The sequence below is a fragment of the Xiphophorus couchianus genome, chromosome 23 (genome assembly GCF_001444195.1).
Source record: "Xiphophorus couchianus chromosome 23, X_couchianus-1.0, whole genome shotgun sequence".
Classification (NCBI taxonomy): Eukaryota; Metazoa; Chordata; class Actinopteri; order Cyprinodontiformes; family Poeciliidae; genus Xiphophorus; species Xiphophorus couchianus.
Window position 1 is genome coordinate 21,874,389 of NC_040250.1, and position 24,249 is coordinate 21,898,637.

At 41.6% G+C, this 24,249-nt stretch overlaps 1 protein-coding gene across 3 annotated transcripts in view; it reads left to right on the forward strand.

The window, feature by feature from the left end:
- Positions 1 to 24,249, forward strand: part of LOC114139040 (serine/threonine-protein phosphatase 2A 55 kDa regulatory subunit B beta isoform) — a 55,705-nt gene that overhangs the window by 13,066 nt on the left and 18,390 nt on the right. Inside the window, exon 1 of one of the 3 annotated variants that reach the window (XM_028008657.1) lies at positions 17,446 to 18,313. The exons of the other annotated variants lie outside the window; for them this stretch is intronic. Within the exon in view, the coding sequence (XP_027864458.1) occupies positions 18,244 to 18,313 (70 nt within the window). The 5' untranslated portion in view covers positions 17,446 to 18,243. Of the gene's footprint in view, positions 1 to 17,445; positions 18,314 to 24,249 lie in introns of those variants that run through there. 3 annotated transcript variants of the gene reach the window in all.

Consider the following 24,249-nt stretch of genomic DNA (forward strand, 5'->3'; position numbering starts at 1 on the left):
GGAAAACGCTATCTCTGGCTCCCAGACAGGAATCCATAAGAATCATTGGTGGGCGTGGCCTAATTTATCTACAGCGCCCCCTAGAAGTTTTTGAAAAATCAGCCCCTAGCCGTGCTTCAACCCAGACTTATGAAACTTGGTACACATGTGTATCTCGTCAGGACCTACAAAAAAGTCTCTTGGAGCCATGGTCCAAACTCAACAGGAAGACGGTCATTTTGGATCAAAACTGCCATGTCCTCTTTTTTATAGACGTCGCATCTGATTGAACTCGTCCTACAGCTTTTGAGATACGGACTTCAGAATCACTCAGCATAACCTTGAGGCACTGAAGGTCAAACAGTTATCACAGGATTTTTCATGTGGACGTGGCTTAATGTCAAAGTCTGACTATTTGCCATAAAACATCAAGGTGCAATAACTTGCACATACAAAGTCAGAGCTGCATCAGACTTTCTATGTCTCATTATAGACCAGCCCTCATCACATTCACATGGTTACCTGATGACATAACCTCCGCACCATCTACTTCCAACAGGGAGTCACCTGTTTTTTCTGATTTTACACTTTGATTCATATATAAGTGACATAAATGACATGATGATGAAGTCTCTCAGAAAATACTGAAATTATTAGTTGATCCCTACTTCTTCACTGTGTGTATGATCAAATGGGATCATCTATATAGGGTTGCTAAGCAATAGATTATTTTCTAGGCTATGCCTCCTATTATGTTTCATGTATGATCAAGAACTTTGTTTTCTCTGCATTTCAGAGTCACACGTAGGCTTGTCACCTTTCCAGTACATTGCTCTGAGATCTTTTTTCTAGTTAAAACATTGAATTAAGTAGTCAAGTATATAAAAAAAAAAATCACTTTTTAAATATAAATTGTTTTTATAAGGCATTAAATATGACTTAAACACACCAACATCATCTATAATTTTGCCTAAATATATGAATCCAAAGGTCCAGCCAGAGGCCCAGTCTGATTTAATGTGTGAATATTACAAGGTATGACAGTGAATAACATAGATCACTAAGATGTGGCTCATATTGATTATGGGTAATTATTAACAAATTAGTCTCAGCCTCCTTTAATATCCTGAAGCAGCAGATACATTACTAAAAAGACTTTAAACAAGTTGGTTTACAGCTGAACAGAACTTGATACTTGCTTTCATGTTGACTTTTTTTCAACCATCCATTTCTGCTGTTTGTTTTGCCCAACTGCGGCTTTTTTTTCCAAGCTTTTTCTCATTGGACTTTCATAAGATTATAAAATCTGTCCATGACATCGACACCACACTGTGGGATTATGCAAAAGTGACTGACAGTCTGGCAGATCAAAAGTTATCTCAGCAGCATTGAATGACAGCAAAAGTCAAGATGATTTAATTCAGTGGACACAATCTCCATTGGAAAGATAAGCTGAAACCACAGAAAATGAGACCATTCTATACTTACCTATCAAAAACAACTTCAGACTGCAACCCCTGTCAAAACAAATAGAGTCGCTACATTGGAGGGCTGTCCAATCAAAAATAAATCTGTAAAAATGTTGAAATTAATAGCACTGTTTTTTCCAGATCAAAAGGCAGAGAATCATTTTTATATTTGGAAATATTTCATGGCATCAGAACTACTACAGAACGTCCTCTGGTTTTAGGTGATTTGAGACTTGAAAAATAAAACCGAGAAGAAATAAAAATATTTTTTAAAAACCCTAAAAACATTAATTCATCAGCTGTGTAACATAGATTCTATAAATTTCTTCTTAATTTTCGCTGTTAAGATAGAGATTATAATCTAGTTTATTTGTACTTTAGAGCTTGGGAACGTTTCCTTTTATTTGGTTTTTTATTCACTTTGGTCAAGTTGACTTTTATGACATGTGATTAAATTATGATTCCTGATCCAATCAAAATAACTGAATATAACTTCCTGCTAGTAAACATTGTTTAGTTAAGTCCCATTGCCACATTTCCCCATAACATATTGTGAAATGATTTTACCAAAAATGCTTTAAAAATGTCAGTGGTTGATGCAGGAAACATCCCCCTGTGGATACAAACTGATACGTGATCTGTAGCAAATATCCAGCATCAGATGAGTTTTTCTCTGTTGAACAGCTGACAGAGCACTTTCCAAGAGTAGTGATTTATTTATATTTTGACAGGAGTTGTACTTTATTGAACTTTGCATGTCAAGTATATGCAAGTTACTAAAGATATTCTTTATTTCAAACGGATACGGTGTATGAAAACTATATTTGATGGAATCTGTAGCTCTAAACTTTGCATTTCTGTGCAGTCAAAAACCGTTTACCTCTAAAATCAGCAAGAGCAAAAGTATTCACACTCTGTAACCTCTTCAATTTTGGCTTTTTTTTTTTTTTTTACAACATATTTTATTGGGATTTTATGTGACTGACCAAAAGCACCTCATATTTAATTTTGAAGTAGATAAGAAATGTTTTTTGAGTGCTTTTTCAAACAAAAACTCAAATGTATTTCCAGTACAACAAATGACTGAACATCTACCAAAAGGTGACGCCCATATTTTCTGCCAGGGCTTTTGATACACAGATGACAAAAATCCTTCTTGGCATTTTAAAGAGGACAAGAATCGTGGATAATGTGTTGCTTGAATGGAATCTGGAACTGTAAACCTTTAATAAATTGCACTATTGTCTGACACAGCAGTTACCTGTAAAAATGTAGCAGCGAGAGGAGGTTTGCACGCATTCAGTTAATCTCAGTTTTGTTCACTTACTGTAACCCCGACTCTCTGACTTGCTCACATTGATTTGCTCAAATGGCTCTGTGACCCACCTAAAGCATAAAGTGTGTTTGTAGGCCTGCTGTGAGACAAAGTGGGGTACTGAGCTCAAATTAGGTTTCCCACCAGCAGCCAATTTTACGCTTGGAAATAGCTAACAGTAAATATTTTTAGGGGCCGAAACCCAACATGCTCCAATCAACGGGTCCTTTGAAGGAGAGCTGTTTTTTTTTTTTTTTTTCCTCGTTCAGGCTGAAGTGACCCAAGTTCTGCCTTGCCTCTCGACTTCCACTCGCCGGAGATAAAACTATGATGTGGCTGTTACATACGGCGAGGGGCCATCTTTTAACGGAGCCCATCTGGGGCGTTTGAAAGAAAGTGCTGCTCGTTCTAGGAACAAAGTGGAGCCGAGCGTGTGATGGATGGGGTGGCGGTGCTTACGAGGGGAGCAGGGAAGATGAGAGTGCAGATTTTTGTTTGGAGGAAGGAGCTCTTTTCCGGCAGTCTCAGGCTTTGGCTCTGACACACTGCTATGCCTGTTTTTTCTTTTTTTTTATACTGCACTGGCAATTAACCAACCTCTACTTACCAACCCACCACCCCAACACGTTTTTCTTTTCCTCTCTGTCTAACGTTTTGGCTCATTCCTCCCCTTCTTCATCCTCATCTTGACTCTCATTCATCGCCTCCTTCCTTTAGCTCTGTTTCAAATCCCCTCACCTTTGCCCCCGCCCTTTTTTTTTTATACATCCCCAGTAAAGCATTTTCTTCTGTCTGCCGGTAGTACGGACGGGTGTGGGGTAGGCCTCCAGGTTTCCATAGTGATACTTTGTGTGCTGATGTCATTAGTATTGACGGTGTGTAACTAGGCCAAGCTGTCCATGCACAGGGACTGATTCTGTTTACCTCAAACTTGAGCAAGTCACTTTCTGATTAGTGCAATGCTGCATACAGCGGCTCTCAATAGAAGCTTAACACTTCTTCTTTTACATAACTTCCTTTTTCTTCTGCTAGCTCACCGAGTTTGATAATACAACATTGTCATGTATATTTTAAGAAAAATATTCCTACCTCTTGAAACTTTTCATATTTTGTTGTACTACCGCCACAGAATTCACCGTGCTTTACTGGGATTTTATGTGAACGATCAAAGTACTAGGAAATTGTGAAAAGGCATCATTTTCAATTTTGTTCTTGAACAACAAATTGTGAAACTCTGTGTGGTGGAAAACTAACAACCCATGCCCACAGTGAAACATGGTAGTGGCAGCATCATGGCTTTCTTCAATTCAGGAAGAAAACCAGTGAGAAGCTGCAAAAGTCTTGAAAATTAAACAAAAGATTTGTTTAATTATTGCTGTGACATTTTGGTGAATGTCTCAGCAAAACAGTGACATTCAGCTAGAGCTGGAATGTGAGATTTACATCAAATCAAACGGTAGTGAATGTCCAGGCTTTTTGAAAATTTATGGCAAGACTTAAAAATATGCTGTTTGTATCCAAATTGACTGCGCTTGACCTGTATCCTAAATAATAATTGACAACAAATCCTCTCTCTAGCTGTGCAAAGCTCAGAAAAAACGAAGTTCCAGCTTAAATGGACAAAAAATGGCTCCACACAGTCTCGTTTTAGAGGTCCAGAAAACCATTGAGGTGATGCCACATCATCTCAAAGTTTTATTTGTTAAAGCATATGTTTTAAACCCATCCATCCCTTTCATTTTACTTCATAACTACTCTCTACTCTGTGCTGATCTGGTCTATAAAAATCTCCATTAATCACACTGCAGTTTGTGGTTGCAGTGTGACAATGTTGAATGTGACATGTGTGGATCCTTTTGTAAGGCGCTAAATGTAAATGACTTTAACCAGTACTCCCACTGATGCTCTTTTGACTCGTCGTTGACATAGTGCTGAATGATTTGGTTACATGACTTTGTTTGCACCAGGAAAAGATGTGACCGTAGAGCTCCTTTCCTGGGCTGACCGTCACTTCCTGTCCTCCTGGCTTTTTCAATGGTTTTCCTGCCTGAAAGAAAAGGATGTTCCCTCACAACCCCCCCTTTGCTCAACTCGCCTCAGAAATGCATGCCGGGTTGTTTATGGAAACACGTTTCCTGATAAGTTTGCGCTGACTTCTCAAATCGCAAAGCTGCTCCCTGTACGTCTTCTCCTCTGGCAGCTGGTTTTGCTCAAAGCTAACAGGTTCCAACGCCTGCGCCGCCAGAGTAATTAGGTCTGATCAGGTTCTGAAACTATCAACGGACAAAATATGGATCCCTTATTGATGCTGTCACATGCCACACTGGGAGATGGTATCTTCTACCCAGGAATGTAGACCCATTTTGTCCACATCTAAATTTTTCTTTGTAGTTTCCTGTTAGAATTTTTTCTTGTATTACATGATTGTAATACAAGATTGCAGATTGCCTCATGTACTGTAAACTTAGACACTTGATTGAAATGTAACTTCTCACAAGGAATCGGAAAGTCTGGAAGGATCTGGAGTTAGATTTGCATCATTTTTAATGTCTACATAAGCTCGCATTAAAGACAAATGAGTATGATTTATTTTTTATTTTTTAATTCCGCTATCCAAAAACCTAATCCTTAAATCTAAATTGCCTTAGGTAAGTAATACTCTAGCATCACGTTCCTGTGTGAACGTCTAATATTTAACTATATGCCATAAGTGATTCCATCTCCAACCGAGCAAATCTGCCATAACACAGTATTGAAACATTAAGACTTACAACTTAGAGACACCGTGTGTAACACACTTATGCATCACTGCAATAAAAAAAAAAAAGCCTGACCCAAGTGCTGTTTGCTGCAAAAACCTGATAATAATATAATTTCTTGCTCAGAGCTGCAGATGTTTTGGTCTGCTGACAAATATTCACTCGTCTCATCGTGATGAATACTCTGAGCGGCTCCACTGGATGGTAGCCTGACCTACTTTGTGATTAATTCATCTAATATTTAACTATATTTTGCAGTCATAGGCCAAAAGAGTCAGATATGGACCTTTATGAATGTTTTACTTTTGAAATAAAACATTTAATTTTCTTAGGTATTGTATTAGTACCAATCACTGGAAGTTTTGTGCGTCTGTTACTTTCTTTGTATGGATTACAACAAATGAAATTATTTTGGCATGTTAAAGATTGAGGCCTGGTCAAGCCCTTTAAGCATGTTGAAAAAGTCAGGATTTTGATATTTTTAGATCTCTTATGCCTTATGAGCTGACTCACCTGACTTCAAGTCCACCATTCAAAACCAAGGAGGAGTTTGAGTAAATAAGGAGGCTGGAAACGATTAAAACGGGGTCAAAGTCATTCAATTCAAGATGGCCGACTTCCTGTTTGTTGTAGAACACAGGGTAGTTTTGTGTAGGTCTTAGGAAGTTTTACCTGTGTACCAAGTCGCACACCACTACAAGAAAGTAAGCTAAATGATAAATTATGAAATTTACATGACTGACTTGTGTGAAATTTAATTTAGAATCAAACAAATATCTAGAATATAATCAGACGTGTCTGAAAATTTTAGTCAGAGCCTCAAAGCACTCAGAATTTGAAAAGTGATGATTTCTGTAATTTTTAAAGGCTTAAATTTTTCCCCACCTTCAGATATTTCACAGATTTTTTTTTACAGTGACTGTGTAGAATAAGTGACAGAAAACAGAATTGTTCCCAGCTTGGAGAAGATGAAACAGTCACAGCTTTCTGCACATATGGACACATGGACAAATTTGAATTCTTATTGAATTAACCCTTAGCAATGTGAGCACTCTCCTTTATACAAGAACAGATGCTCCATTTAAGTGGATTACCTGATGGACCTGGTGATCTTAACTACATTGAATGTTTCAGAATTTAGCTTTAATTTACGCATTAATATCATACAATGACATCCACTCATCACTTGTATTCTTGTCTTTTTAATTTCGCATTTAAACCAGTCTTTCCCCAACACAGAATAAAGAAACAGCATGCCATCTGTGATTATGAAACCAAAAATTTATTGCGAAATTTGTCAGGATACAAATATACATATATATATTTGATCACCGTCTTTTCAGAAGTTTTAGAATTTATTAAAGCCAGATCATTTCAGCCATTTTCCACACCAGAAAGCAGATTGATTTATACACTCTTTGACTACCATGAATTTGTTTGGCAATAAAAACAAGACATGAGGCATTTGACTAAGGGAGCCTTTGTTCCAGAGCAGCATAAGTATCTAAATATGCTGTTGGAATTGAGATGATCAGATTTCTTTTCTAACTGGTTAACGGCAGAGGTTCCAAATTAATTCAGACTCTTTTTAGATTGTCCTCTTTCATACAACAATAAGATTTTTAAAAGAGCACATGAAACCTTTTTGTACTCTTTTGATGAATAAAATTATGTAATTGGCACATTGTGTGTTTCATTGACTGTTCTGATCGTTCTTTATCAATACTAGACAAACACATCTAGTTGGTGACTAGAAAAATAACCAGTGCACTGTAGGATTCTGAAGCTTTTTGGAGGAAATTCTGTATTTTTTGTTATATTATTTTATTCACCACGAAAGCTCAACAGTGTAATGTTTCTTTCTAGCCAGCTGGTGGTGCTCTAACATTGCCTCCTCACTGCTAAAGCTTTTTTGCTTGTTAACTTTTTGTAGGATTGTCTGATCTCTGTGTACAGATGGGAAGAAAGAAGGAAGGAGAGAAAGAGAGAAATAGAAAGGGGAAAAAAGTTAGCTTATACCTAATTCTCAGGTTCGGTGACACAGAACCTGTTATTTGACAGAAAGCCAGAATGATAAACTCACAGATGGACACACCGGTTGGCATTTTGCGAGAAAATCTCCCCTCTTACTGCATCACAAATGTCCCAATCCCCGAGGCTGCGGTACTGCCCGGGCCTCCTCCTACCAGATCAATATATTGGAGCAATAAAAATTAAGCCCTTTCTAAATGAGAAATCGGCCCGTGGCGATTATCGACATGCTTCTATTAAAGTGGCAAGAATTTATCATCTCTGTTGGAGGGGCTGTTCCCGTTTTAAAGCGCGTCCTTTTCATGCGTCTGTTTGTTTGCCTTCAGTTGCTAGAAGAGTGTGGACGGACAGCTTGCCACCCCATGGGCACCACAACTACAGCCTATCTGTGATCCATGCTGGCAGCTGCTCTGCCAAATGGGATTTTCCTGGAGATTACAGCCTATGTGTGACACTGGTGCATGTGTTTTTTGCCTTTGTTGTTGATAGTCTGCACTATTGGAATAATTCTGTGCTCTATGTGTGTCTGTGTGTGTGTGTGTGTGTGTTTGTGTGTTTTTGGGGAGGAGGGGGTAACTCCTGAGCTGAGGTGCATTGAGAACATGCTCCTTTGTCACATGGGGCTGGTTGGAACATGACTCAATGGCTGCAGGGAAACCTTCCTGGCAAGCTATAGTGAACAAAAAAAGGGGGAGGGAGTGCGATCGGATGGCGGGTCAGGGCGTTTCTACACTGCTGCTGTTCTGATCAGTGATATTAGCTCTTGTTGATTAGACACTGTGGATTTTAAATGGCTGCCCACATGTGCCTGGCATAAAAGACGGTGGTTTAACTGGTAATGTCTTTAGTTTGTGGTGAGGAAGACATGCAGTGTCGTGGAGAATGTTGCTGCTTTTTGAATGAAATTCTCTGAAGTAAAAAAAATAAATTTTTCATAGTATCAGATTTTTTTTTTTGTCCCTGAATTTGAAATGCAACCAAATATTGAAGTTTATTGGGATTTTATGTGATTTCCTGCGACTATTGAAGAACCAACACGGCGCTCCAATGTTTTAAAACAAGGATGGTGTGTTCAGGGCAATGTAAAAGTTAGTTTATCTTCCACACATAATCATATTGCTTGTGGGCCAAAAGATTTTGTTTTGTTCTCGTCTGGCCAGGACACCTGCATTCAGGAAAGTCCAGATTTGAGGAGTGGATCTCTGATCCACTCCTCAAATCTGGTGGAGTGTCCTGTTGACAAATGATCCCACCTCACATGTGGATCTCATGACGCTGTTTGCTCACTAATGTTTGTAGTTGTGGCATATTCTCTATTGGAGTAAAGTGGGTTTCAAACAAAAGATCTGAAAATCGTGTGTCCTTTCACTTCACAATTATGTGCCGCTTCCGGTTGGTCTATTCCATATAAAACCCACCAGGAAGTACAATGTGGAAAAGTTCACAGGGTGGGAATACTTTTCTAATGTGTAGATATGTTGTGTGTTTTTTTTTTCCTCTATTTTATGCCTTGTTCTCTTCATGTACGTCTATTTCATAGAGCCGGTGATTTGTGGAGAACTGTCCGCGGTGCTGAACATAAGCTGTGCACGGATTCCTGGTTATGCGTAGGGAGGACGGCGTCGCAGTCACTCACTAACCTGCTTAACCTACTTTCGACGGGCCGGTCTTTCATCTGGCCGCGTAGAGGAAAGTGCTGGAGGATAAGTGTAGCATACTTAACACCATAAACAGCGTCAGTGCGAGCCTTCCAGGCAGCGCGAAGGGTCTTTCCTGCTTCTGCTGCCTCGCCTTCCTCGTCGCTTCCTCTAACTCATGTCCGTAATGAAGTCCAGCTTTCCTCTGAACATGTTTGTCCCATTAACCCAACTGGTAGAAAATGTGTCGGGATGCGCTTGAACATTTTTTTTTTTTTATTGAGATGAATATGAGTAAAAAATAATGGAGTTGTAAGATCTTAATTGTCCAATTACGTGGGCAGCTGTTTGTGCTGTGTTGCAATGGCAGTTCAATTGCTGTTTCCTAGCAACCAGGGCAGGCACAATGCAACGATTTTCTGTTAAGTGGCATCGTTTCCTCTCAGCAAGAGTACACTGTGTGTTCACTAAACAAATCGTAGCCGGCATTGTGTGTGCGTGTGGGGGTGCGTGTGTGTGCGTGTGTGTTTTTGCGTGTGTGTGTCTCCATGCTTCTTCACCTCTCAGGTAGCTCTGCTTTGTTGCTCGCATCATTGTGATGCAACATGCATGTTTCCTGATTGGCTTCCATATGTTTTAACATGTGCATCTGTTCATCCTGCAGCAGGACAAATGAAAGAGACAAACAATTGAAATTGTTGAGTTGATTAATTTTCACCCAAAAAGCTCTGTCCTGTGCTAATCATTGTACACAAATTCTTTTCAATTAATCTATTATCAAGGGAGGCAGGGAGAGTTGGGGTGGTGTGGGGTGGTGTGTGTGTGTGTGTGTGTGTGTGTGTGTGTGCGTGCGTGTGTGCGTGTGTGTGTAGGGTGGTGTGTGTGGTGGGGGGGTAAAGGAGAATCCAATCTGCTGGTCCAAAGTCTCAGAGCAGTGTAGCATTAGTCTCGTCCTGATGTAATTGGAATGACACCGAGAGTAAAGCCTGCTGATTTAAAGAGAGCCTCCAGGCTTGATTTAATACCCTCTTCCAAAACTATGAATTCATCTTTTTTATCTTTCTCATCCCGGGCCCGCCGCTCTCACTCTCCGAATCCCCCCCCCATCCCCCCTTCCCCAACAAAACGTCTAGCGCTCCATTCACACACCTACTGCCATGCATCTCCATCTGTACTCTATTAATGGAACAGAAGCGGCGTTTTATGGTATTAAAGAGCCAGAAGGTTATAAAGTTTAAGTGGAGTGTTCTATTCCATTCTGCTCAGTCCTTGTGGCATTTACACACTCGAGCTGCTGCGTGTTTTACTTCAGCAGAGGTTATGACTTAAGGATGAATAAATATCTCCAGGGGGGGGAAAGCGTGAAAAAAAGGGCAGGCTGTAGAAGGTGCACGCAGGGAATGGGCGATGCTTCTCAGAGTTTCGCAGCCCCCTTAGTCCCATAACAGATGGACTGCCGGGGCAATCCTATTACCCCCATGTGTTTAGCTGCTCCTAATGCCAGGGTGGGATGCCTGGCTAATGAAAGGCAATGAAGGTTTTGGAGGGAGTATCTTAAGCTACTTAATTATTATCACTGTGATTTGTTTGAAAACACAGAGACACCCTGAAACTAGTGACGGGGAGGAAAATATAGCACCCACAACGTCAGACGATACAGGTCATCTGTATCAGATTGACTCAGAACCTAAATAGGCTTTACAGTAGAGATTCCTAACAGCAGATTTACCTTTCTACAGCCGGGAGTTTTAAATGCGTATTTCCTTTCCTTGCAATCTTAAAATATTACAGTTTTACCACGTTTTACGTCAAAAAATCTCTTTCAAAATATGGAACGTTACCTTTACATTTCTTTGTGTGCAGCTTTTGTGGAATCTGTTTGACTGTAGATATTCCCAGAACAGATTTCACAATCATTACATTTTCTAGATTGTGATTGTGCTTATTATTGCTGCAATCTGAGGTCATTGCTAAAATCTTGAAAAGGAAAATTGCGTTGGTTGGTAAATAACCTGGTGAAAACCAGCCTCTTGTTCTACCCTATTTTCTTCGTACAGAGGGTCTAGACTCTACACCCTTGGCTCAAAACTTCAACAGTGACTCCAGGAACCGATTGCTTCCTGGAGTCACTGTTGAAGTTTTGAGTTTTAACAAATTGCTAACATTTTCCCATGACATATTCAATGTGCCAGTTCGACGCTTTGAATGTCACCAGAAATCACCTGTGTAGTAAACAACCATAAACTGCGAAGAGAGAAGGGACAAGCCGAACAAGAAGGCTGTTAATATTAATTAATATTTGGAATCGAACGTCTTGGTTCACTTCCTGTAGTTTGCCTGTAGTTTGGTAATGCCAGACTACAATTCTAGGACAATGCAGAAAATCAACATCATCGTTCAAAACTCCTCCTTCTGTTTGCTGATTGGTCCGCTAGAAATTCTAGTGGAGAAATCCCCTTTCCATGGGATTAGAACCGAGCAAAACTGCGCATAAAGACGATGGGCAGGCTAGTTGGCAATGGTTAGTATGGGACATTGGGACAGGAAGTGGCCAGGTTTAACCTCACAACTTGTATATTGATATGTAGTTTGCAAGCTTTCAAAACATGCAAGTCTCGTGCATTTGTCCTACTAACAAGACAGACTAGAACAAATGATTAAATTTACCTCCCACAGGCTTCATGGTTGAACAGACGGTCAAGCTTATTGGGAAACATGCACTGGGCACAACACCACGATTGCTCAAGATTTAAAGTACTCAAATTAAACACAAGCTTTATAATTAAACCTCTCCAAATGATCAAGTTTAGTGTGTATTTGCTTAAATAAACTGGAAACAAGGCTGTGGTTGCAGAGATTTGTGATAAATCTTGAGGAATCCTCACTAGTATTGTTCCAAACAGTACATGTTGGCTTGGAGGCACGTATGGACGATAGAAAAATTTCTGCTTCTCACACTTTGCAGAATGTTTTCCTCTTGGAGGACATTTGTGTGGTGTAGAAGAGGTGTATGTACAGTATGTTTCCAGGAGCGGTGCATGCAGAGTTCCACTGGGCATTTCAGGGCAGACATGTACTATAGATGGATTATTTTGAGCTTGAAGGAGGAAGGAGGTGCCAGTTGACTGTTGAAGGGAAAGACAAAATATCCAGGTAAGTATTTTGTGGCAGGTGTTCTTGTTTATCTCAATGAGCTTTCTCAGGGCAGATCGTGAAGAGTCTCTCACAGGCTGACCTGGGAGGCAACACAGAGACAGAACAAGGTAAAGCATGGAAGACAAACACCAGAGAATTTCTCCGAGCCACAAGATCAACACTGAGGTGCTGAAAGGAAGCTCCTTAAATACACTTCCTATGAACCTGGTGGGAAAATAAATGTACAAGATGCAGTCTGCGCCGCATCACACAAATACCTCAGCAGCTCCAGAATCATGATACACCTCATAGCAATTTCACACTACAATAAATCATATATTGTTTTCTTATCCCTTTACACTATGTCCAGCTTCCATTTATTTTGGCTCTTAATCCAGTTGCGGTTCAAGGGCCGGTTGACTTATGAAATATAACAGATTATGACCAAATTCTTCAAACCAAAACAGCTCTAAGCGATTCCCTGTCTGCAAATATTATTTATTGGACTCATAAAAACACATTTCCTTACAGCAGACTGTGATTAGTTGTAGAAGATTACTTTAAATTGTTGGTTGTCAGCATGGCTAAAACATCGTTCCTCTCAAGGGCAGATGTTGACATGTGGCTGGTAAGAAATGCCCCATGGCAGACAGGTCCAAACGCGCAAAACAACCCACACTAATGTCACTCTGTGTTTTAAATAATCTTTGTGTGGAATTATTCAGCTCTGGTTTGTTCAGGCTAAAGATTTGATTACTAGAGGTAATCAAATGAAGTCCAGACTCAACAAACAAAAAATAAATTGCAGTAGCCCTTTTGTTAAGTTCCTTGTTTAGGAAGTCACAACACAGATCAGACCAAAGTGTTGATAGCTGCTAGCTACCTAGATTAATTCTTCTAATGCAAAAAAACAATTAATAGATTGTCTATAACTTTATCACTATTGTGTTTTTCTACTGAGCACCAAAATGCTTTGGTAAACATGTGCTAGCTATCACTAGTTTAGTTAATTTGGTCACAATAGTACAGAGCAACTCATGTACTTCCTCCTTTCTTATCGGTACTTCAAAATAAAAGTCTGAAAAAGTGTTTTTTTGGGCTTCATAGCTGAGGAATACGTTAGAAAGACTTTGTCAAGATATATTTTGGTGAGTTATTATCTCCTTGTACCTCTAAATAATTATCAAGTCTAAAAAGCAAATGTACATGAATGAATGTTTTTTTGTTTTCATTTGTAGTTTCATTATTTACACTTATTGAATTTAAACCACCACTAATGTTAACATTAAATTGATGTTAGATGATTTACCACACTGTCGTGTTTGTTGGACTTAAAGGATGAAAAAGTCAATATTTTTACCTATTTAAGCCTTAACGTCATTATCTGCTCAATACATTATTGACTGTAGCCATGACATATGAGGTAATTGCAGCGGAGGCACGGATGTATTTTGTTGCACAGCTGCTGGAATATGCATACTCCATGTGAACGTACATGCGTTGCTTGGTATGCAGGCAGCATCTTTACCGCTTGTACCCCCCGCCCCTGACTCACACCTGCATTCCCCACAGGACAAACAATTACCACACATCAGAAAAACCAATTGGGCATGACTAAAATATCATTGCCGTGTGACTCTGTCCCTATGTTTGGTGTCGCTCGAGCCTAATTTAACCCACTTTGTCCAAATGGTCGAGGAGAATCGAGGACACGCTCTCCAATTCTGGTGGCCCCCCGAGCATTGCCTGCAAAGTCTGATGCACAGCAAGAAGAGCCGCGGATGCGCCTGCGCTGGTTTCGTAGCCAGCAGAGTGGCTGATGGGGTGTAATGAGCGAGAAAAGTGGGGTAAAAAAGTAGAACGGCTTGCTGGAGGTTCTGAGGTGATGGGTTTTTAAAAAAATGAATCTGAAAATGAGACCTTGTGATTGAACCACTTACAGAGTAAATGCAGTGCTCAGAATTTTTCTTACATACCACTTGAACTCTTTATTATTTTGTCACGTCCTCCATAGTGATTCTTTTTCTATGTTAGACTGCAATCAAACAAATCAGTGATGCAAAATTGTGTAAATATAAATCAGACCAGCATGTCATGCATTTGTTCAGTCTCTAAAAAGCACATTGGGAAGTTTAATTTCCCTGTGATTTGACATATTAAATTGGCTATTCACGGTCATGCTTTGATATTAAACCATTCAATTGTGCCTGTATCTGTATATTTAGCAGTGTTGTCTTATGTGGGGATGATGTGTTTGAATTAGAGGTGGGCGGATCGATCCAAAATACCAATACCAAGTTGGTGTCAGTATTGGATCAATACTGGCATGGTAAGATCAATACTTCAGTTTCAGATTTTTTGGGAAATTTTTAGTTCAGTTTTGTATTGTAGTTTCTCAACTCCACCTCTAAAATCATTTCTCCTTTGGTTTGCTTTCAACTGCTAATGTTTTTCACTTTTATTTAAATCCTGTTAATATGTTTCTAAAGTATTCTTTTAGATAAACATAAACTTTGTCTGAATGCTATCCCACATTTGAACAAAATAACACAAAGGAAAAACCACAAACACAACTGAAGGCCTGAAGTTTAATGATGTATAAAATTTTAATAAAATGTATCGGTATCAGTATTGGCATCTGTGATATGTTCCTGTATCTTATTGGTATTGGCTCGATGCCAAAATACGCAGGATCACACAGCTCTAGTTTGAAGTGACGTGCAAAGTTGATTTTCTGACACGTATAATGTTTTGCCAACTGCAAAGCAAGACTTTTTGAAGTATTAGCGTTTGAAACACAATTGTACTACAATAGTAGTAGTTTTGTCTGCAGATTCTCCAAGTTTTGCTGTAATTCTCTGCAGCTGAGTCAGTTTGTAAACAGTTGGGAACTCATGCAATCTGGTATTTTGAAAATTTGGGTGTGCATGTATACAAAGAAATACACGGGTGAAATGGTGATAGTGATGAAGTAGTAGCACTCCCACCAGTGTTTTTTCTCCACTTACTCCTTTATAATTCATGCAGCGCTCTGTGCTCCCTCTTGCTTCTCCTCCTGTCGTGCATCCCTTCATCTTCACCTCCTCTTCCCTCCCTCCCCCCACTTTTCTTACAAAAAAACCCCCTGAAACCTCTCATCCGTGTGGCTTTATTCTGACGAGCGCATTGTTTCACTTTCAATTTCCATTCGCTCTGCTCGGCTGTAACTTAGTCTTCGTGTATTTCTTTTGTCCTCGTAAATCCTGTTTAAATATTGATAGAGATGGGGAGTCGGAGCTGGCCACTCGGTTAGAGCTAAGAGGGTCAAGGATGGCAGCGTTTCTCCGCAGATTTCATTAGAGAAGCACAGGAGTGTAAATACAGAAACACGGGAATCGGAGGCCTCCCACCCTCATCGCTCTCCCCGCCCCATGGATAATGCCCCGTAATGTATTCAGGGATGGAGACGGAGGTTGGAGGGTGATGGGGTGTAAAATAGCATATGTAGGAAAGTCCCCCCTTTCTTTTCTTTCACCTATGAACAGCCCACCACCTTCACAGCCAGATTCCCATTAGTAGAGGAACTGAGGACCGCATGTGCAAATGGTTCCTGCGGATTAGACAGTTAATGCATTTAGGAGAGAGGACGCCGCAATCTCTTGATTGCTGCTGCTGCACCATGCAGGGAAGATACCCAGTCCCTTTGTGGAAACAGAGATTTAGAGTAAAGTGAGTAGATAAGGGCAAGGATGCGCGACACACTGATGACACACACACACACACACACACATGCGCGCTCATCAGAAGATTAAGGGTTGACCAAGTAGGCTTGATGTGTGCCCCGTTATTAAAGTCAGTATGGAAATGAGATCTTTTCAAAGAAAGAGGAGCAGACGGTCGACCTCGCTAATCTTATTAATAAGCGTCTGGCTTGTTTTCAGATTCTTACTTTTGGTTCTTTTCCTTCACGTCCTAAGAACACAAAATAAAAAAATGCCGTGTGCTGTGGAAAGCTAAACCTGGGCGCTTTCTTTCATCAGGGGCAGGAATGTTGGCCAAGATTGGTTTGCAGGGCCACACTGAATAAAAGCCTGTTACAGGCTTCAAAAGAGATTTAGGCAGAAGTTTATTATCCAACAGGCCCTCAAACATATCCTAAAGGGGTAGTATTATGTAAAATCAACTGTTTGAGCTTTTTATCATGTTTGAATGTTATTCCTTCAACAAAAACATACCCTGAGTGTTGTTTTGACTCATTCATGCATGTTTGAGAAATCCTTAAATCTCCCATGGCAACCATTCTGGTTGCTTGAACACTTGGTCTCACTATATTTCTACAAAGCTCCTCCTCTAAACTTCCACCTCACAGAGCATCTCTCCCCCGATATTCCCCCACTCGACTCCTTCAGACTAGCGTCAGCAGCAATTAGCAGACACTTGGTGAAACTGCGGTGCTGCTGAGCTCATTGTCATAGGAACGACTTCTCAGTGCAAAACTGGAAAAAAAGAAAAACGTGCAGAAACTGTTGTGGTGATGTGCTGAAGGCGACGTGTCAGAAAGAGCCAGAGCTTGAGACAAAATGTTAAATTGTATCATCACATTTCTTTTAACTTATGTTTGATATAGCTACACACTATATATTTTTTTATAACTGAAGGTTACAAAATTACCTGATTGTGTTATAAAATTGCACCATGTGCCTGGAAAATGCATAACACCGCCCCTTTAACATTCAAAATGACATAGTCAAAGTCCAGACCCAAACACTGCAGTGCTCTAAACTGACGTCAACAGATGTTATCTATCCAACCTGACCCAGGTGGATTTGTGCCGAAGAGAAAAATCCGTTTTTATGTTTGCAAAACTTGCATCCCTCCCTGATTGTTTCACTGCTCAATCAGGAACAGTGAAACATTCCTCTACAGTAACAGCAGCAGCAGCGGGATGTGGGGGCCAGGGAAATGCTGATGTCCCCCCCTCCATCAGTTCAGAACTGAAGCAGCAGCGGGATGTGGGGGTTATCATCGGGCAGCCAGTGGAAGTGTTTTTAAAGTCTTTCTCGGACGGTGGCGGCTGCTGGTGGGTTTTTATTTTTTTATTTAAAGAGCCAGGCAGGCAGCAGGGAGGGGCCCCTGCTCTACTGAAGCGCAGCAGTAGCAGCAGCAGCTCCAGTCCATCTCTACGCTAAAACCCCACAGTGAGTCAGCTGAGCTGCGCGCAGGTCCGCTCCGATGAATGAATGACAGCGAGAAGAAGGAGAGGCAGCCGGGAGGTGTGGAGAGGGAGGCAGAGGGTGTTTGTTGGTTGGTGGGGGTGGGAACCCTGCGTGATCTGGGATGCAACTCTGGACAGTCTGGCATGGAAAAGCCGAGGTACCGGAGCGAGCTTGTTGACGCATAATCCCACCCGCCCCGCTGGCACAGGGAGGAGGGAAATCTAGCCTAAACTCAAATCCTTCAGAAGAGATTTACGGAGCTGCCGCTGCGGGTTCAAGCTTGCAGAAGACGCAACATTGCTCTCATTTTTTTCTCTCTCTCTACCACCTCCGCATGTTATCTGGTGACTATCTACTATTTTAGCACATTTTTTTCTTTTTTGGATACTTGAACCAGAAGACCAAATGCGCAGTAATACGAATTAGGCTGTAACCCCCCCCCCCCCCAAAATAAAAAAATAAAAAACCTTCAACTGGCACCGACACGATCTCTCTTCTCTGGATTGATACGGCGCGGACAGGACCAGCCTCACATATCCCATACGTCCCCTCTCGTCATCCCAGGTAGTATTTGATCTCGATCCGTGCGTGTCGATTGTATACCGGGGATCCGGAGAAACGATGACAGGCCCCCCGCTGGTCCCTCGGCCCGCCTGCTGACGGTACCGGGCAGGATGGGAGCAGGTCTGCCGCTATTAGGATCTCGAACCAGCCGATTCATCAATGGAGGAGGAGAGTGACACCCGGAAAATTAACAACAGCTTCCTTCGCGACCACAACTATGCAACCGAAGGTATTTTCTTTTTTATATATATATATAATGGACCGATTTCATGCTGGGGGAGGGAAAAGTCTAAAAATAAAAATCCATTGTAGCGACATGAAAATCCACGCATAAGGAACTTATTTAGACACTTTACTCCACGGCGGTTTAAACCGAGGTGGAGAAATGAATGTAAAATTCTAGTTGTATAAAGATCCATCTCGCCTGTGTTGCAACTGGACATGAGGAGGTGGCTTCCAGTCACACCTGCTATTTTAGAATGACCAGAGGAATTAGGACATCTTGGGCAACAGGGGATTAAGTCATCCTGTACTGCTGCTCCTCTAATCTGGATGTGATGCTGTTTAAATAATACGGGGGAAAAAGTGGACTTTCCTCATTCACTTGTTGAGATTGGTTACATGGAAAGAGTCCTAATTATGTGAAGGTAACACATTGAAACACGGACCAATGCCTTGCTCTCTCATGTAGAAATATACACATATGGTATTAGTGTACATGGATTCATGTACATCAATACATTTGCAGAAAGCTCCTTTCCACAAATGTCAGTGCTGCTCGATGTTTTCACAAATTCTTTCATTTTCAAAATAGTTATAAAACATGAGGATTTGGGGTGACATGATTTTAGCTGGCAATATGCCATCATACCATCTTTAAGTGATCCTGAAATACCTCAAAAATTAACGTGTCAGAACACGTACTGTGAATATATATGTGGTCTGTTTCGGATCATTATTTGCTATCAGGCCCATTTTAAAGCCAATTTCCCATGAGGTCCAGAAAAGCAACATACTGGAAACCTGTTTTGATGCAAAATGTTACCAGCCCTAAAGAAGCCATGCATCAGGATCTTTATGCAAATGACCTACAGGCCTAAATCTTACAGGAAAGATGAATTTCTAAGGATGTGTTTTGCTGCAGGGTGGGTCAGAGCCACCGCAGCTTCTTCTTCTTCACTTGCCTCGGCCCCTGAGCTCAGGTTACAGGTGCCACTGCAGGCCAGAAGGTGGACAAAGTCAGAGCGTAAAAAAGGCAAAACATCTCCCCTTCTCAGATGTTTCCCCCCACCTCCCTCCGCTTCTTCCAAATGTATGGGGGGAGCCCCATCATTTGCTCAGATTTGGCACTTATTAGATGATTCCCTGTTACTGCTAAACACAGTTGCTGCTTCACAGCGAGAGAAGGCGAAGTGGGGGTGGGAGTGATGGATATCTTTGTTTTATGTCTGAGCTGGGAAGAAAAACGGGAGGGGAATCTTCTTCTTCGCTCCGTCTCGCTCTTTTTCAGCGTGTGTCGTGCATGCATTAGATAAAGGGAACAGAGACGAGGGTTGCACAGATTGTAAAATGAGTCTTCTTGAAGAAAAGGTCTGCCTAGTCTGAAGCCCATCTGTGCCTTTTGCACATCTACTTTTGTCATTTTTGTCTTTTACGGCTGCTATTTATGACTGATTGTCAGACGTCATGCATCATGGACAAGTGTGTCTGCACCTGCGTCTGTGTGTATGCGTCTTTTAAGTGCCATGAAGTCAGTCTGAGAGCCAAAGATCACCACACAGGCCAGTGTCGGGTCCACTGGCTGAGCTCGTAAATTCACCAAAGTGCACATGTTCCGTTCAGGTCCGTTCTCTTCAGACCACACACACTCACACAAACACACTGGGTGGTGAGAGCCTCTCGGGTTTACCCTCAGGCTATCTTAGTCCATGACAGCAGGACACTTTAATGATGTCACGTTTTAATGATATCACTCATGCCGACCCTTGTCTAGCACCAATCCCACGCCTCAGCGGATCCATTGGTGGTTACTAATACGGGTCGGCCACCCTGAGCTAGGTACAGAATCAAGTCAAGAAGGATAGCTAATGATTTTTTAGGAAGGGCTTCTGGTCAATACTTTCCTTTCTGTAGGTCACTCTCTGAATGTCTGCAGCTTGGATAAACAGAATAACTTTTCTTGCAAGGTGAAGAAAAAAACAGCTATGACTTGAACGTGGCCTGGTAAAAACCAGCTCCTTGCTCTATGTTTTGCTTCATTCAAAGGGTCTGGACTCACTGTTACTGAGAAGGGATTGCTTGCTGGACATGTGGCCTCAGCTAGAGTTTTAATTTTGACACAATCGCTAATGTTTGTTCATGACGTGTAACGCCCATTTCGACTCTATGAAGCTTACCGGAAGTTGCCTGTGGTGTAAACAACCATCCCCCCACTGTGAAGCCAAACGAGATGCTTGTTAATGTTGATTCAATATTTCAACGTGGACTCAACGGCTTCCTTCACTTTCTCCCCAGCTATCGCCAAAGTACAGGCAAATTACAGGTCATCGTTCACAACTTCTCCTTCTGTTCACTCATTTCTCTGGTTGAAACTCCACCGGAGAACTCGAGCTCAGTGGGAGAAAGCCCAGACAGAGGAAGATGATGTCCAGGCTAGCTTGGATCTAGAGTTTTTTAATTGAATGACGCATCTAGAAATCAGCCGATGACCAGAATCAGATGATCTTCATCGTGTCCACCCCCTGCAAACTGAAAATCAATATCTCTCTTCCTTAACCGCGCCATACCGAAGTGCCTCCAGATCGCACTCCTCAGAACACTCTTCACCGTGAAAGTTTTTAATGAATGAGAAGACTCAAAGTTAGCTACTTCCAATACTAGTAAAGTGATTGGTGAACAAAACAGAGGAAGTACAACGGGTACAGAAAGGTCTTTTTTTCTAAAGAGGCATGTTGGCATTTTTAGCAGCTGTTGGTCAGTTTGCTCCTTTGCCATTTCATGCTTTTGCAAATCTGCCTGTTTTATACCTGCGTGCCACAGGATGATAATTAATCCCCTCTTCTGGAGCAAATAGTGAAATTGGCAACAGACAGCTTGGACCCGATTTCAGTCGCTGCCAGGATTTTTTTTATCCTCTTGAGTTTTCAACCTCTATTTGTCATAGAATCAAAATCAACTTTATTTGCCAAGACTGTGTGCACAGACACAGACAAGAGATGCTGGATTTGGAAATACTGGCAGCATTTTAGAAAACTGAAAGTTAAGACAGGAATCTGTGTTGTCTATAGCTCATTGGAATTGAAAATGGTAGTTTAAACATTTTTATTACAGAGAAAAGTTCAAAATTGAATAAACTCAGAATTTCCAAGCTGGCAGAGCAGGTCAAAGCAGCACAAAAACCAGAGACTGGAAATTGGTCAACACAGCTCAGTATTTTCTAAATCCTTACACATTGGTAGTTTAAAAAAATCTGCCTTCGTTTTGGAATTGCTGTGGCTAGACATTAGCTTCACCCTTTATTGAAAACTAATCTGTGTTTATGCAAACTGAAGACTTTCAGAGAGATACTCACTCTAGCTAATATACCCCCTCTTCATATAATGGATAAAGTTGTCAAATAGCAACACGGTGTGTTCAAAAATGTAAATAGCTACCCCGCTGTGAGGCAAGACCTTACGTAATGTCTGCTCTGATATTGATTTCTGATCCTTTACAATTTAGTCACCGGAACAATGACCTAAAGATCTGTCGGTGGGGACACGTGATCCCTTCCCTTCCACCCCCTCTTTCCTCCACCTTCCATCTCTTTCTCTCAGATTTTGCTGTTTTGCATCCCTTTGACGCGATGCTTGTACAAGCCCGCGCGTGACCTCTTCAGCCCCGAGAATACTGATGCAGTATTCTCACAACCTTTATTGCCGCCTCCGATGAGAGCCGAGCGGGTCCCGGTTGCCCGTGCCAACGCAAACGGCCCGGGGCCACACTTTAGGACCGCGCGGCATGAAAAGACTTAGCCCACCATACCCTTAGGTCCCATCCATTATTCACTAAGAAACACTCAAGCCGCAGAGCCCTGCCTTCTCGGCTTCGCAGTGTGAGGAGGACACCGCTCATACGTGTGTGCGTGAGGGTTAACGTTGCGAGGTGATGGGGGCTCAATGGCAAGCTGTGAAGTTAGGGGCAGAGTGGGATGGGGAGGGGCGAGTCGGACTCTTTCTTCAGCAGCTGCTTTCATGCCCTGATTAGCTTCTTATTAAGTCAGGGGCGCTATGAAATTTTAATGAGAATTTATTAAAGAGTGCCCGTCGTGTTGCAACTGTAGCATGATGACAAAAATGCCCCATTTTCTCCTCTGTGATACGGCTTCCTGCACAGCTAGCGGTTGATGCCGTGTGCTCGAGTCGTTTCCCCGCACAGTTGGCCTGGAGGCTCGGCGTTGTTTGACCTTTCAGGAGTTTGTGACGGGATGCATTTGTAAGTTTTGATAGCTAATTCCTGCATCTCTCCCCATTGTGTTTTGGTGAAAAGGTCACCAAACAAAATACTACTAATAATAAATAAAATAATAATAATAAAAACAGTGTTTCAATCTGTGCTGCAGACGTCTGAATCATGGATTCACAACAGCAAGATGAAAGAGATTGCAACAAGGCAACCAGGGGGGAAAAAAGAGAGAGTAGCTGCTCTTGTTTTGGTGGTTGATCCCATTTCCACACACCCTCGGATCTCTACCATCCCCCTCGCCCCCACCCTCAATCTCGTCTCTGTTTTCAATTTCTGACAGAATACCAAATAAAAAAGCATTTCAAATGATGCCTCACGGTATTCAGCAGTCAAGCTGAACCAATTTCACTCTTGGCACCACTTTCTCTGCTCAGTCTTGTCCGTTGTTTTGTCACACGTCAGATGTGTGCCACGGCGACGTGTTAATGAAGTGTGAGAAGAGGAGCTGAAACACGTCTTGGCCATTTCGACTATTTTTTTTTTTTTTTACTCCCTAGAGTGTTATAGGATTGGGAAATAAAAGTAAAAATCACTTGGTTTTGCTCAAAGATACAAGCACAAAAGCTTCCTCGCACATAAACATGCAGGGGGGAAAAAGGCACGGCGTTCACACACCAAGCATCGGTCTCAAAGGGCTGATCCTGGAGAAACCAGGTTAATTAGCTTGTTCTCCCCAGATCTCTACAAAGAGAGTCATGCTCTTCAGATGAAGGGAGCTGCATTGTGCTCTGCCGCTTTGTGCGCGTCTAATAAAGCCCTAATCATATGTCTGGGCACCAGGTCGGTAAGGCATCGGGCTTTATTCAAAATTCTGATTGATCTCCATTGTCGCTGGTGTAAAAACGCAGCCATTATCAGCTGCCGTAGTCCTGCAGAATAAAGGTCTTTATGTCCTAACATGAACAGAAATCACGAGGTTCGCATGTTGCTGGAAGAAAAGAGCGAGTGTGGTTCATTTCATGGATGATCAGTGGTGGAACAATGCCAGCAGGTGGAAAGAGAGTGCGAGAACAGACCAGAATTATCCACCCGGTCTTATCCTTTGACGCAGGCAGCTCAACACAAGTGATATAATCCTCTCCTCTCCATGTTTCCTAATGCTAACAAAGCTTTAGCACGTCACCACGTTGCTCACGTCTCTACCCTTCTATCTTGAATTACAGCACGCAGCTTACGCAGCTAGATTTCCATGTATTTGTGGGGGGCGGGGGGGGATTGGGTTGTATGTCTTATACAACCTTCCAATGTCGACATATTGAATCTCTGTTTGTTTTTTTGCTTTTTTTTTGTAATTGCTTTTCCACCAAGTCAGGATTACCCGTTCTGAGGTTAACAGGGTCACTCCAGTTTTAGTCCTCAGGGTTATCAAGCTATCTAAAGGGAACGGCCCTGTGGTTAATTTCACCGGATCCTTCCTGTTACGCCTGATCCGCTGTGCCCAGGCGTCTATAAAATACATTCAATATGTTTCTGGATCCTCCTGCATTGTTTTTATTCCAGAATCAATGCATATCTATGTTTCCACCCCGCTGGTCGGATCGCTGGCCATCAGTATTACACGCTGAAGGGAGGCGGATTGGATTGGCGAGCAGAAACAAAAAGAAATCTGCTCCATGATGGATTTTTTTCTTTCTTTCTTTCTTTTTTTTAATTCGGTTGTAC